Source organism: Rissa tridactyla, chromosome 8, assembly GCF_028500815.1.
Source record: "Rissa tridactyla isolate bRisTri1 chromosome 8, bRisTri1.patW.cur.20221130, whole genome shotgun sequence".
Lineage (NCBI taxonomy): Eukaryota > Metazoa > Chordata > Aves > Charadriiformes > Laridae > Rissa > Rissa tridactyla.
In genome coordinates this window covers 14,651,972-14,665,886 of record NC_071473.1, presented here as the reverse complement: position 1 = coordinate 14,665,886, position 13,915 = coordinate 14,651,972, and the positions used below count along the sequence as shown (strand labels likewise).

At 35.6% G+C, this 13,915-nt stretch overlaps 1 protein-coding gene across 12 annotated transcripts in view; it reads left to right on the top strand.

Annotated features, from left to right (window-relative positions):
• Nucleotides 1-13,915, top strand: part of RBFOX1 (RNA binding fox-1 homolog 1) — a 1,295,853-nt gene that overhangs the window by 1,263,609 nt on the left and 18,329 nt on the right. For all 12 annotated transcript variants that reach the window (XM_054212203.1, XM_054212205.1, XM_054212206.1 and 9 more), the window contains one exon: nt 3,713-3,777. In XM_054212203.1, coding sequence (XP_054068178.1) covers nt 3,713-3,777 — 65 coding nt within the window. The remainder of the gene's footprint in view (nt 1-3,712; nt 3,778-13,915) is intronic.

The following is a 13,915-nucleotide window of genomic DNA, read 5'->3' as shown; positions in this document are numbered from 1 at the left end:
AAGATTTGTCTGTAACAATTGGCTACTGATCTTTGATGTATCCTACTGCTCTTTTTCAATTTGCCTGAGCCGCAAAGATGTAGAAAACATTGAAAGGGAAATTGTAATGAGTGGCTTTGGGGAATTCGTCTAAATTCCTTCCTTAAATCTTCCTTTCCGTCCTTCTTTCCTTACTCATTCAAATCATTACATTTCTGTTTCTTTATAGAGCAGTATTGCAAGAGCATGTGTATGGCAATAAGTTACCACAGGTATGACATACTGACTGATGGGAAAAACTCATTATGCTGAAAGTAGACTCTTGTAAAATCATACTAATAAATAATTATGTGAGAAAATGGATTCTCTGTGTATAAGTGATAAGAATAGTCTACCAGTTGCATTTTATTATCCAGATTCTATCGCAAAATCACAGATATTCTTCATATCCCATGAAATAAAACAGTTACTGTTGTGAGTGTCCTGTTCAGTATTTTATGCCAGTGAGAGATATTTCTATGTTTGGACTGTGAGTGTATTGACTCTGTAATTAATTTTTTAAAACAACTTAAACTGCTGTAACATTGTGTTATGGTTGTTTTGGAAGTAGCAAATATGGGAGCACAGATAAGGCAGTAGACATTTTTTCATTATTTTAGCTGAATTTATTATTTCAGCTGAATCTTCAAAATAATGATTTACAGCATTACAGTCAGGTATTCTCTGTTTGAATGTATAGAGTGAGGGGGAAAAAGCATTGCTAAAACATTTCTGAAACAGGAACTGAAAAGTGTTATTTATTGTTATGTAATTATTACATAATTTTGTTCTAAATATTTTATTTTGCAATATAGTCGAAGGCATGAACATAAATATTTAATATATTACCGAGATGTATATGTAGTGGATATTACAAGGGTATTCTTCATCTAAGATATCAGCCAAGTTAAAAATTAGAGAAAAATTCTGAAGTAGAACTTGTCAGAGAAGTTTAGAGTTGAGGTGTTTGAATCAGATTCCCATCCCGTTTCCCAATACAAAGTGTACTGTCAGGTTGCTGCAAGGATAAATCATCTGAAGTAATTGCAATAAAACAATAAGAAAACAGTAGCACGCCAAAACTGCAGAACACAAACCCCATAAAAATAATTTGCTTAAGAATGTTTTTATGGGTAAGTATGTGACAGCTTATGTTAAAAATATGAAATCATGACATGGGCTGGTAGGGAATTATGATAACCAAATGATACCTGCATTTTAGTTCTCCAAAGAATTCAGGCAAATTCAATAACTTCTATCCCATTCTGTTGCTTTAGATTCATCTTTCCAGGACTCTCACAAATGTGATACTGATTGTTGAATCCAAAGCATCTTAATAAAGTTCAGAGTTGAGCTTCATTTTTCAGCAGCAGTTCTTTGATGAAAGCAAATCAAAATGTAAGCATAAAAGGAATGTTACTCTTAAATTTAGGGAGCAAGGAAGAGTCTGTCTTCACAGACTGACCAATTTTTAGTGATATTTAACTAAAGGGAAGAGATACAATCCCCACAGAGCCTGCCATCCACAGATTTAAGACCAGCCAGTATGCGAACAGCCTGCCTCCTTTGTGCCTGATTAAGAACACCGGAACGTTGCTGCTTCTCATGGTGGCCCGTTCTTAATTCTGTACCGCGGTGGGAGTCATCCTGAGCATAGTTGGATTGAAATGAAGTGGCTCTCGTGTTTAAATAGGGGGTTTAGAAACGGACGACAGGACAAGCGAGAGAGTCGTACGTGTGGCGAACAGAGTGATGCCCCAGTGCAGAGCGGCTGGCTGGCTGCCGCACCTGTTCAGGACTGGATCATGGAAACAAGTTTAATATCTTCTTTATACTTTTACCATTTCTACTCCCTCGTATCAGCGCTTGGGGGGGGGGAAAACAATAAATTAAAAAAAGAAGTAAAGAAAAAGAAAGTGCTAAATTTAGCACTCAAAAACCAGGAGGGGAGACCAGATAAATTTGTATAATCTCTCACCTTTCTCCTGGTAGCAGAAGCCAGTCCAAGCGTGCGGCTTGCGTTATCATCTCAGCCTCGCTATTTACTGGCTCAGTTTGCACTTGGTGACATCATTTGACATCTCACTGCCTGTATGCACATACCTGCAAGCAATATGTGCCTGAGATACATTTTTGACAGTAATAGCCTTCTATTGGTTTATAAAAAAATCAAATGATCCAAAATGAGAAAGTATTTCGTCTCAGTGCTTCTGCGCTTGCACAGAGAAGCGGCTTGCTGGAAAAGAGAGAGCGTATGTAGTATTTTGAGCCCCCCTGCCGTACTCCCGTGGTTGTGTGACACAATTGCTGCTGGCAGGGAGCTGGCCGGGAGCGGGGAGGTAAATGGACTGTTCGCTGTGTGAGCACTGGAAAAAAATCCGATAGAATGTTCCTCAAGTGAGTTGGCAATTCAAAGCCTGGAGTTTCTAATGAGCTGTCAGAGTATGTAAAACATATGTTTATTCTTAGGGTGATGCGGCATTATCAGCTGTATGATTGATTTCCAAACCCAACTTCCTTCAAATCTGCTAGCCAAGAAAGGTTTACGCGTGTTAGGGGTGAAAGCGATTCCGCCAAGCGGAGTAGTAGAAGGGGAAATAGCTTGTAAAAGTCGTTGAAATTGCTTTTCTGAAAGGAGTGAATTTTTATTTGTAGAATCAAAATAGATACCCCACAAAAGTTCATGCAGTAAAAATGTACAGCTGTTACAGTAAAGGTTGACACATCATAGCCTGTTCTTCACGTTCAGCATCATCTCTTGTGTGAATGCAGCCTTCCAAAAACAAAACAAAACAAAACAAAATCAATCCATTAAAGCAAACGTGTTAGCAAAGGAGTGAATTTTATTCAAAGCTGAGTGATGTGATACTTTCTTATTCAACTCTTTGTTAAGGTGGGGGAAGGTGGGGAAGGCGATACAAAAGTCCCCTGTCCCAGAGGATTATGGGGTGGTGAATTCTAATTGGGACATAAATCGTGTTTGTGTTATCTGTGGAGACTGGCCTCTGTTTGTTAATTGGCATGCTGAGATCATTTTGAAATGGTTGATATAACACCGTGGTCCATTGAACAGGAAGCTCTGCTGTTTTCACAGTTTGATAATCAATGCATCACTGCACACAATTCCTTTCAAATGTGTGTTTGTTTGTCCTGTTTGCTTAATTGAACAGCTGCAATTACTGTTACATACAACTGAATGTTAATTCATGGAAGAAGAGAATTTTGCTTCTTCATTATAATTTTATGTATAAATTGGAAGCGTATGTAACATTAAGTGTTAATTGAGTGCACAAATTCATAGGTTTAATCAACCAGACGTGATAAATCGTATTTTGTACGAAAAAGAATTGATTATTAGCTGAGTTTTTCTTTTGAGTTCAACATTGCTTTATTTATATACATACACCTCGTTCATAAGAACAACTGCTACTTGAAAACTTGTGGAAGAACACAGCGTTGTCTTGTAAAGAAAACGTTGATGAATACAGTGCATTGCTTTCTCCTGATCTCTGGGACAGATCTTAACAAGTACAATCATAAATTTTGCTTAATGATTCACTGAAATATTTCCTATGTATTTAACCCCTTGACTGAACGTACAGCATGGCAGCACGCTTTCAGTTGTTGCTAAATTTTGCAAAATGTTTTTTAAGGTGCTGTAGCAATCCAGTTAGAGCGTGAGTTTGTGTTTCAGGGTGGTTATGCTGCCTACCGGTATGCCCAGCCTGCCACTGCCACTGCAGCTGCCTACAGTGACAGGTAAGACCTCATTTACTGCTAATAAATATTTGACCAGTGGAAGCTGAAGATGATTCTATAAATTTGCCTTGTTGAAGTCTCATAACTGTCTTGTTGCTCTGCAGATAATTGTGATATCCAAAGCAGGCTGTTTTATTATAATCCATGAATAGCCGTAAATTGAGAGATTTTAGGCCTTAATTGAGAACCAGGCATGAGATGTACACATTCCCAAGCTGTAGATCATCCAGTTAATGTCTGTGACCCTTGTACAATGTAGATAAATATATGTACAGCTTCATGATGGTCTGCTACTAAAGATCATTATTCGTCTTAGGAGTATTATTTCAGTTGATTTAGAACCTGAACCTATTGAGTGCCCTCAATTCTCATTGACATTGTTTTAGTCGGTGGAAATTGAGAATGAGCTGTGTCTAAGCTTGAACTAGCCAAGGCAAAACAATATTTTTTCCATTTGCTTTCTTTCCAGGCATTTGATTTTTTGTAATACTGGAAAAAATTCAGTTATTCTTCTTTTGGTCTGTATTTTTATCCTCAAAATGAAACACATTTGGTGGAAATAATACCAGGAATAAAAGATTATTAAAATCTGCATAAGAGAAACATGCAAAGACTTAACTTCTATAAACTAAAAGTGATGTCACATAAATTAACGTGTCCTCTTGCAAGATGAAAATTGGGAGCCCTTTGAAGTCAATGCCTAAATTGCTTTTGACTTCAGTAGGAACAGGATTTTGTCAAATTGCATAAAATTAAGTCTTTGCAGTGTGTGGACATCCTTTTGTAAAGAAAAGAAAGAATATCCTATGTTTTCTTCATAAACTGTACCCTTAACAAAATCTGTGCTATCTTTAACATTTGTCGAGTACTAATGTACAGTCATGAAGGGAGGATGTATATTGTGAAAGACAGATACATGCGTATATTTTGCTTTACAATAGCAGCGAGAAGTAAGGTCACACTTCTCAATTCCTGACATAAGAAAATTTTCCCTTGGAATCACGGAAGATAATTTCTGAAGTCTTGAATACGTATTGAAAAATTTCTTTAGATGCTAAATTAGACATTGTTTTAAATGTTTCTGTTTCTTAATGAAATCAACAGATTAAGAAATTTCAGTGAACTATTTCTTAGATTGAAGTGCTGTTCATGGATTCTGTATTTTTAGAACAAAGTACCATGGTATGAATGTTACAATGCTATGCATGCATATTTGCCTTTTAAGTGCTTATTCTGGGTAATGAAGATATATTTTTTAAAGTTATGTGAATAAAATAATTTGCATGTATGGCTGAGGCATGCTGTGTCAGACAGGTAAGCAAGTTACTTTCTATTAATTTTGATCAGTAATATCAACTAGATACGTGCTGTATGCACTTTGTTCCCGATGTACTGTTTCTACTTAGGGTAACCTACAAAGGTGAAGTGCTACTCAGTAGTTTCATTTCATTTCCACAAAGGTGTGTTAGCATGTCGCAGCTCTAGTATTTTTCTGTGAGCTTTTAACGCAAAACAATTCCTGCTTCTAAAAACTTACTAAACCGAAAGGACAAGATTAGAAATAACCTCCTGTGGTTAGTCATTTTTTGCCAGATATCATTCAAGTGTCCCTGGATCATTTTATAGGGTGTTTATTCCTATGAATAAATGAATTTCTGAAAACCTATACGTTACATAGAGAAACTGAACAATATCAAGATGACTTTTTAAATGCTTTAATTATGAATTAATGTACCTTCTCATAAAAAAAAATCAAATGCTGTAAGATAACACATTAGTCGGTGGCATGTTCTGCTATGGGTAGAGAGTCAACATCACTAAGAGTTATGCTGACAAAAAAGTAAACGATTCGTCTAAGAAGAGAGCGCTCTTAAATACTGCAAAGGAAGCTTGAGATGGCATCAGTAGTAATGCAGTTGTTACAACCCTTAATTATTTTCTCTTTAAAATGTCTAATTTTCAGATACGCTTTGTCTATAATTAGAATTGTAATAACCTGTCTTTGCTTGCATAATTTTAAATATCTTAAGTGAATTTTATATTTTTGGGATTTTTTTTTAATTTAGCTTCTCTTTTTAAATGTGGTTAACCCTCATCTTCAGTCTGCTTTCCCCAAATGAATATGGTTTCTTGTCTTAATTACAAATACTGTAACTGAAGTTCTTTATGGGAGAATCCCAAAACTAGAATAGAGAATAAAACAAATAACAATCTGCTCAAACATTTCTTTGCATATGGGAAACTATGTGCAAACATGGATACCTCCGATTACTCACAACTACAGTTTGCTTAATTTGATTAAGTTTTCATCCATTTTTTAATGAATTTAATTTAGCAACTTTTGTGAATTACTAATATTGAAAGTGCTGAAATATAGTTCAGTACAATGCTTGTATCTTTTCTTCTCAGTGTAGTAATCATCTGCTGTCCTCTGACAATACTGAAGATTCCACATCTCCTTATACACTACTCTTATTTACTGTTGATTTGAGCCCCTATTTAATTTAATTACACATGAAAAATACTGTTAATGTATAAACAATGCCCAGAAAAATGAAGTGAGGACCAGTGAGTATGTACTATTGTACTAAGCAGTGACATATCATGGAAATATTCCTTCATATTAATTAAAAAAAAAACAACCCAAAACTTTATTTTTTTGATCACAGCTCATATACATGATGAATGACAATGTTCCATAGTTGACGTGCTTCTTAAGTCAGGAGATGGAAAGAGGAAATCTTTAGATTGGAGGCATCTTTTTGTAAATTAAAAATAAAGGTTAACAGAAAGATTTGGGACTCTGGAATCAATAACCAAGTCAATGGATAATGATCACTGTAAGAGAGCTCTATTGTGCAGAAATGCAGTGGTATCCTTGTTTGTCACAGCTGGAAATATTGCTGGAAATAGGCAAAGAATAGATATATAGGGGAGAATCGGGCAGCAAGGAAATCTCATGAAACAAATCAACAGAAAGCCCTAGGTATTTGTAAAGACGAATCATGTACTCCTAAAAACAATTTCACAATGGAGGTAGACCTTGCAGATTTCTCCCGTCATTTCTTAGAATTGCAAAACAAAAACAACAAAACAAACAAAGAAGTACATTTTGTTTTATTTATGAAGCAATATAATCACTGAATATAACTTCAAAAAATTTTAGAATTGGATTTTTATACTGTGTGGTCTGTCATCATACTAAATTGTACTTTAAGATTTGAAGCTCTTTGCAGAGGTGAATCAAAAAGATCATATTTGACTTTTGAATATTTAAAATATTTCTGATAAATTTCCCGATTCATATAACTGCTAAAAGGGGACCTACTGGTCTATATATGTTCTTCACCATTCTGGAGCTCTGCCTACCAAACTCTTTAAACCGAGAATGTTTGGAAAAAATAATTGTAAGGATATGCAAAATACACTAAATCAGATGTTAATAAATGTTTGCGCAGCTTTTATTCAGCTTTCACGTAATGTTTTAAAAATATAAATAAAACTATAGCTGTTAGATTTCTGTCCAAGTCTGAAGTCAGAGAAACTGGCAAAGTCATCAAGTTTTATATTTATGAGGTAGAACAAGTCAAAGCATGGCAGTGGGGCGTATTGTCATTTTGTCATTGCATGTTCACTTGATGTTGCTAGTATGTCTGTAATGCTGTATTGGATTTGACAGATCCATCACATAGCTCAGTGAATGGCTTGCTTGAATGAAGCCTATGGGCAGACTTATTCACCTTGATTGGCTATTGGTTTTGTGTTTTATGATTTGATTATTGCATCTTCGATCGGAGTAAGAAAAATGTTCCTTTCTTGCATATTAGCTTTGTCAGCAATATTTATGAAAGTGTCTATGGTAGTATAATAAAACAAAACCCCAACAATAGTAAACTAGCCTTGTCTGAAAGGCAGTCATTTCACTCGTACTGCTTGCTAACCCTGTTATACTTAATAATGGTAATTATGTGTGTTTATATATGTATGATTGTGTATACATATATATACACACATTCCCCATCCATCACCCACTCACAGACGCCCCCACACATGCACCTGCACACACATACATATGTACAGAGGTATTTTCAGAGCGTAATTCCCTTTTTTTAATACAGTGTCAAATTTAAATCTCACTACAGACAATGGGAAGATTCCCATTGACTTCTTTGTTGTCTAGTTTAGATTCCTCATCACTGGAAGCTGAACTCTTTCTTTTTTTTTTTTTTTACTAATCTTTTTTTAAAAGCAAATAAGGCATATTCCAAAATATGTTGCACGTAACACTTTGTAGTAGAAAATATTTAAATTTTTTTTTTTCAGTATCAGTTTGTGTTACATGTTCAGTGTTCATACATAAGATTTTGTATGAAATTTGAGACAGGAGATTATTTTGTCATACGGAAGTTGTGTATCTTCCAGATCTGAAATCTTCCTCCCATTAAAATCCTGATATTCTAATAGTTCACATTTTTAACATGCCTATGTGGAGTACTAATTTTTGTCAAAGTATTAGTGTCTACAGAGATATAATTTATTATATTTTCCAGTTCCCTTTGGGCAAGTAGTTGAGAGTAATACTTAATATTTTTGGTCAGATTATCCTAAAATAAAATAGGTACAGATTTGATTTAATTGGAAACATGCTCATTAAAGAAAGAAATATTAGAATGAAAAATATAAATACACAAACTATAAAACGTGAGCTTCTGTAGACAGAGGTGATATTTTTGTCTATTGTAGACTTTAAGATATTCTATTTCGTGAATAAACAATGAAAACCACTATAGTTTTATTCAAATTATTTTCTCTTATTGAGGATCTTACTAGTGATATACACTAAAAGTTAAGATTTTTGAGAGCATATAAAATATAATAGCATCTTCAGTCAGAATTTAATTTTCCATTAAATAATTTTATAGAAGGATAAATTATCTTAAAATGTAGTACTTCCTTCACTTCATGATGGTACTTTTTAAGATTTAGGAAAAAGAACTTCTATACACTGTTTTAACTTCTAAAGTAATCGGGTTGGAAAAGGTAAAAGAGTAGAATATAGTGATAATTTTACTCTTCTACTCCCAGCTGGAACCTTCAAACCTTTTTGAATTTTGCTATACAAGTTGAATCTTGAGAAATGGAGAGGTTTGGGGGACAAGATGATAAATAAGCAAGAATCCTATAGCCCGTATCCTGAGCTGCTCTAATTTTGAGAATGAAAAGGATCAGTTAGTGTCTTGACCCAGGTACAAAGGTTGTGTTTAGCTATTGTAACCGCAGTAATATAGCATATATCTAACACTTTTATTCTTCAGACACTTAGGTTTGATGTGGTGACATTTGACTGGTTTAGTTTTTTCTTGGATAATCCTGTATAGTAGCTAAAGCTTGCTTTTGTTCCCTAGTATTGCAAATAAAAACCAAATCATTCACTTTGCTGTTAGGGAGGTAATGGATTTGGGCATCTACCTATTAGGCTTGTATGTCTTTATATGTCTATCTGATCTGTGGCAAACTACAGGATCACTGGCATCATGTTAATATTTCATAATCCATATTCATCACTCAGATCTCAGGTTGGGGAATGACTGGAGTATATGACCCATGTTACAGCCATAACACTACCTTTTAGTGAAGGAATTAGAAAGTAGAAGTGGATTATTACGAATAAAGAGAATGTATTAGGAAAAAAAATAATCAAAGAGTTTAAAACACTGAACAGACAGTTTCATGTAGAGCAATTTGAAAGGAATTTTCTGAAATAAAAATGTTTTGCGAAGAGTACTTTCTAATGATTGAAACGTGGTTCATTCTAAACTATTGTAGATATACTGCTTTTGGGGGAGATAAAGGGAGTCATATTAATGTAGGAAAACATGGCAAAAAATTACATTGCATAAAAATATAATCTCCTACCAGGTCTAGAAAGCTACTTTATGTACTTTGATGTTTCGATACATTCCTCTAATATCTGGTAGAATTAATATGTTTTCGGATACTTTGAAGGTTTGATTCACCTGTGTGTAATATCAGTAGTCGTGTACTATCCACCTAACTATTAAAACTACTCCACTAGTTCAAATCTGAGGTGATAAGTAGTGAAAAAGCTTAGGGTTCCTGGCCCAGCGTCATGGTAAACACCGATTATGAAACTTTTATCGTGTCAGAGCTTGTATTCTTCTTACCCTGCTTCTTCTCTTTCCTGTACTTTCCATTCTCCTTCACCGTAATATCAAGGGACATACTAAGAATCCCCATAGACAAGGAAAGGCTTGGCTATTACTGTAAAATTTGCTTTGGCATCCATGCTGGAAATCAGGAAGAAAAAATTGAGAGAGAAGGTAGAGGAACATTAAAGCCTAGATTTCCATAGCTGGCTTCCTAAAGTGCTCCAAGTTTAAAGATGCTGAGTACTTTTGCTGCCAGTTTCTTCGTGAACATAGTGGGAGCTGTTAAATGCTTATCGTTTTCAAGAAAAAAAAAAAAAGCAGTGCACCAATTTTAACATTTACATGTCAATGTCGCTATTCTTGCTTTCTTTTTGATTAATACATCTAGCCTACATCAGGTTATACAGCATGAGTTTTAACTTGGGAGTTTCTTACTTTAAAATAAAAGTTCATAGTAAATAGCTGCGATTATAAGTCTATTCCTCTGATGCATTTTCATGCATGCTTTTCCTCTAAAAAGAGGAAAAAAAAAAGATGGGTTAACATTTTTAAAGTAGGAATTACCTCTTTAATAGTTCCTATGGGCTTCTTCACTCTTAAAGGATATTGAAAGAAAGTGTGACTTTAAAATTTGTAAGAGTGTTGTATTCAGCAGACTGGATAAATATGGAGTTAGGGAGTTACTAAAACATTGATTCCTAATCCAACAGACCAAAACTGTTACAGTCTATTGGGTCAGTGCCTGTGACATGATAGGCCATAACAGTTCCTTTGGACATGTCAGTGTCTAATTAGACACTTTTTAGTTTTCAGATCATTGACTTGATAGACCACGAAGAGGCAGATTAGAACATGCTATGAGTATTGCCAACCTGAGCGCTTCCGCTGCGTGTGCTTTACCAGCAAGAAGGAATTAAGAGCATTGTGAAAGAGTCAGGGAGAGGTGAAGGAATGAAATGTTATTGATAAAATATGGAATGAACTGGATATAGTCTGTATGGATTAGCCATATAATTTGCAATGGGTTTTAGGCAAGGTGAGGAAGTATTAGAAGAACAAACTTAAAATAACTGTGTAGGTGACATTAATCAAGAAAGAGGCAATTTATACTCTTGCATGTTTTTACTGTAGTGTTTCCCACCTCAAAGGGAGTATAAAGCATTTGATTAGGTATTGAAATAGAAATTTTTTTTCACATACCTTTGGGCTTGTCAAGTTTCTAATACGCTAGAAATTAGCAAACCAGCAGTTTGTAAGAATACTGCACAGCAGGAATAGGAGTAGAAAGTTTACCTATGTATCCTAAACACCACTTTTTTTTCGTGAAAACTGCTATAAGAGATTTCATATATATGCAGGAAAAAAGTAAGGTCTTTATTTAAACTTAAAGGTGACTAACCTGGCAGTCAAATTTAGGGCTTGGTGAAGCTGCCTGGAAACAAGGATCTGGGCCACGTGAGACACCCATGCAGGCAGAGGTGACACGGGACCTGGAGTGGCAGCTGAGTCCGGGCAGATGGACGGGCTGCCTTTGCTTGGGCAGTCAAGATGAGCTTTAGTGTTTTCGGCGAGGTAATATTCGCAGAAGTAGCTACGTTAATTTCTCCTGATGCAGGGTTTTACTCTATACGCTGCCAAGGCCTGCCTCAAAATTTCAGAAAAGAGCATTTAATGAAATGGTCAAGAATGATGGAGGTGGGAGATCTTTTGTCAATGAAAGCAGAATACCTAAATGAAAGCAGAGTATCCGCGTCTTCCTCTTTGTCTTGCCATCATTATTAGTCAGGTTGAACAAGCAATTCTGCAGGGAAAAAAGAACCTGACATGGAAGAAATTATTCTAAAAGTAAAATATACTTTCCTAATGCACATCAGGTCAAACAAGTTACTATTAGTGTTATTGAAGCTCGATACCACATAAATTACTTTCTATTTATAGTTCTATTCATACTTCATTTAATATATCTTATAGGTATGGCTGTAAAGTTGTTTAGTTGTCTTTGTGTTGTGATTCAAATGCTACGAGTATGATAATGTACTTTGATCTTACAGTAACGGAAATATAAAGCACGATAATAGCAAAATCAACCTTCTTATTATAGCTATTATACTAATATTAAAAAGTTTAAATTCTTTGATAGCCTTGATCTTTAAATTTAGGACACCAGGAGGAGGGAGTTGGGGAGGACTTCATAAAATGATTTTAGAGGTAAACTCTGAAACTTTGTTCATACTTGAATATTACAGAAACTGTTCAAGCAGCCAGTCGTCAGCTGTTATAATTCATAGTGAAAAAGCCCTCAATATTAGAGTCCAAACAAGAGCAACGAAGCCTTAAAGTTTAAAGCATGAAGGAAATATAAAGTATCTTTAATAATATAACGGAGCAATGTATAGGTGTATCACATGTAACAGTTCTGGGAAAAATCATTGCTATGCTATATAGTTAGCAGCAGGTCCTTGGAGAATACAATTTGGAGTAGCTCCAATGAAGTCAGTGCTTTCAGTTAAGCTGCATCAATTTTACCGGCTGAGGTTCTGATCCGTGAAATCTAAATACTGACTATATTTGTAAATCCCATGGTGCTCTTACCAGAAAAAGTCAACTGATTACGTATAGTTTAAATCTTCCCACTGTAACTTCTGCTCAGTGTTGTGTTTGCCTTCATCTTCATTTCCTGTGTTCTGGGGCTCTGCACTGCTCTGTTTTTGGGAGGGAGGGCTGCACCCCTGTGTTACGAAAAATAATTTATCTCTAGTTCTGCGAAGTTAGGAAGCAAAGTCCAAGAATTCTGGTGTACGAAACATAATCACTGTATGTTAGTGGATTGTAATTTCTTTTACGTTTCAAACTTCCTAGAATTAGTGTGATTATTTTTAGGGAAGTGCTGATTTCTTAAAATCCCACTTGACCTCTATTATGGCTCCTATTTTATGGAAGCTCTGTGTTGCCAAAAAGAGGGACTAAAAAGTTCTGGGAGCGTTGGGTGAAATTATATGCGTGTCAAAATTTTGTTCTCAATCATGTGCTGTGTAAAATATAAATAGCGTTGAAAAGTCCAATTGTCACCCAGCCTCTTAGGGAGAAGATAGGACACAGACAACACTTCGTTATTTTTTCCCATGTGCCCTACAAACCTAGGTTCTTACACCCACGATGACCTAAGTATATAAACTTCCCAGACACAGCTGTGAGTGCTCTTGCGCATCTGAAGAATAGTGAGGCTGATGACTCTAGGAGGTAAAATGCGGTGGTAGGTTACTGCTTTTTTAGGAATATGTAGTGGTGCAAACAAAGAAAGAAAGCCCAGGGTGGGTTGACTATATGGAAACTTTTAGGGGGAGCACTCCGAGTAACAGTCTATCCTGAAATTATGTTGGAATTGTGCTTCATTAGGGTCCTCATGATGATCCCCTTAAAGATCTCTCAAGTCATAAAAAGAGCATCTGAGACGTGTTCTCTGAATCTCTTCCTGTCTTCCACTTCCAAGTGGAGACTACATTACCAACTACAAGTAATGTAGCCAAATCATGTATGGGTCGGGCAGGATCAGTGGTTAGGTCTGTATCGTACACCCAATCTCTTAGAAGCCTCTGCTCTTCCTGAGCTCCTTCCTACTTTAAGGTGCCACTGACCTTAAAGTCTATTTAGGTGTAGAAAATGTGATAAAAGTTGTATGTATTTATGGGTAACTGAATTATCAGAGTTTCATCGTTTAAGAGAACTCTCACTACATTTTCTCAATGAGGAGAAACTCCCAACTTTCCATGTGTGAAGGAGCCTAAAGTTCAATATAGTATCAAAGATGGTCTAAAACAGAATTCCTCTCTCTGTTCTGGCATCTATTTCACAGTCCAGTACCTGAGGTCATTGGTGTTAGTGTTTATGAGGATGGGAAACATTAATGGACTTCTGGAAAAGTTTGAAGGAAAACCATAAATATTCCTTAAACAGAAACGCTGCTAATA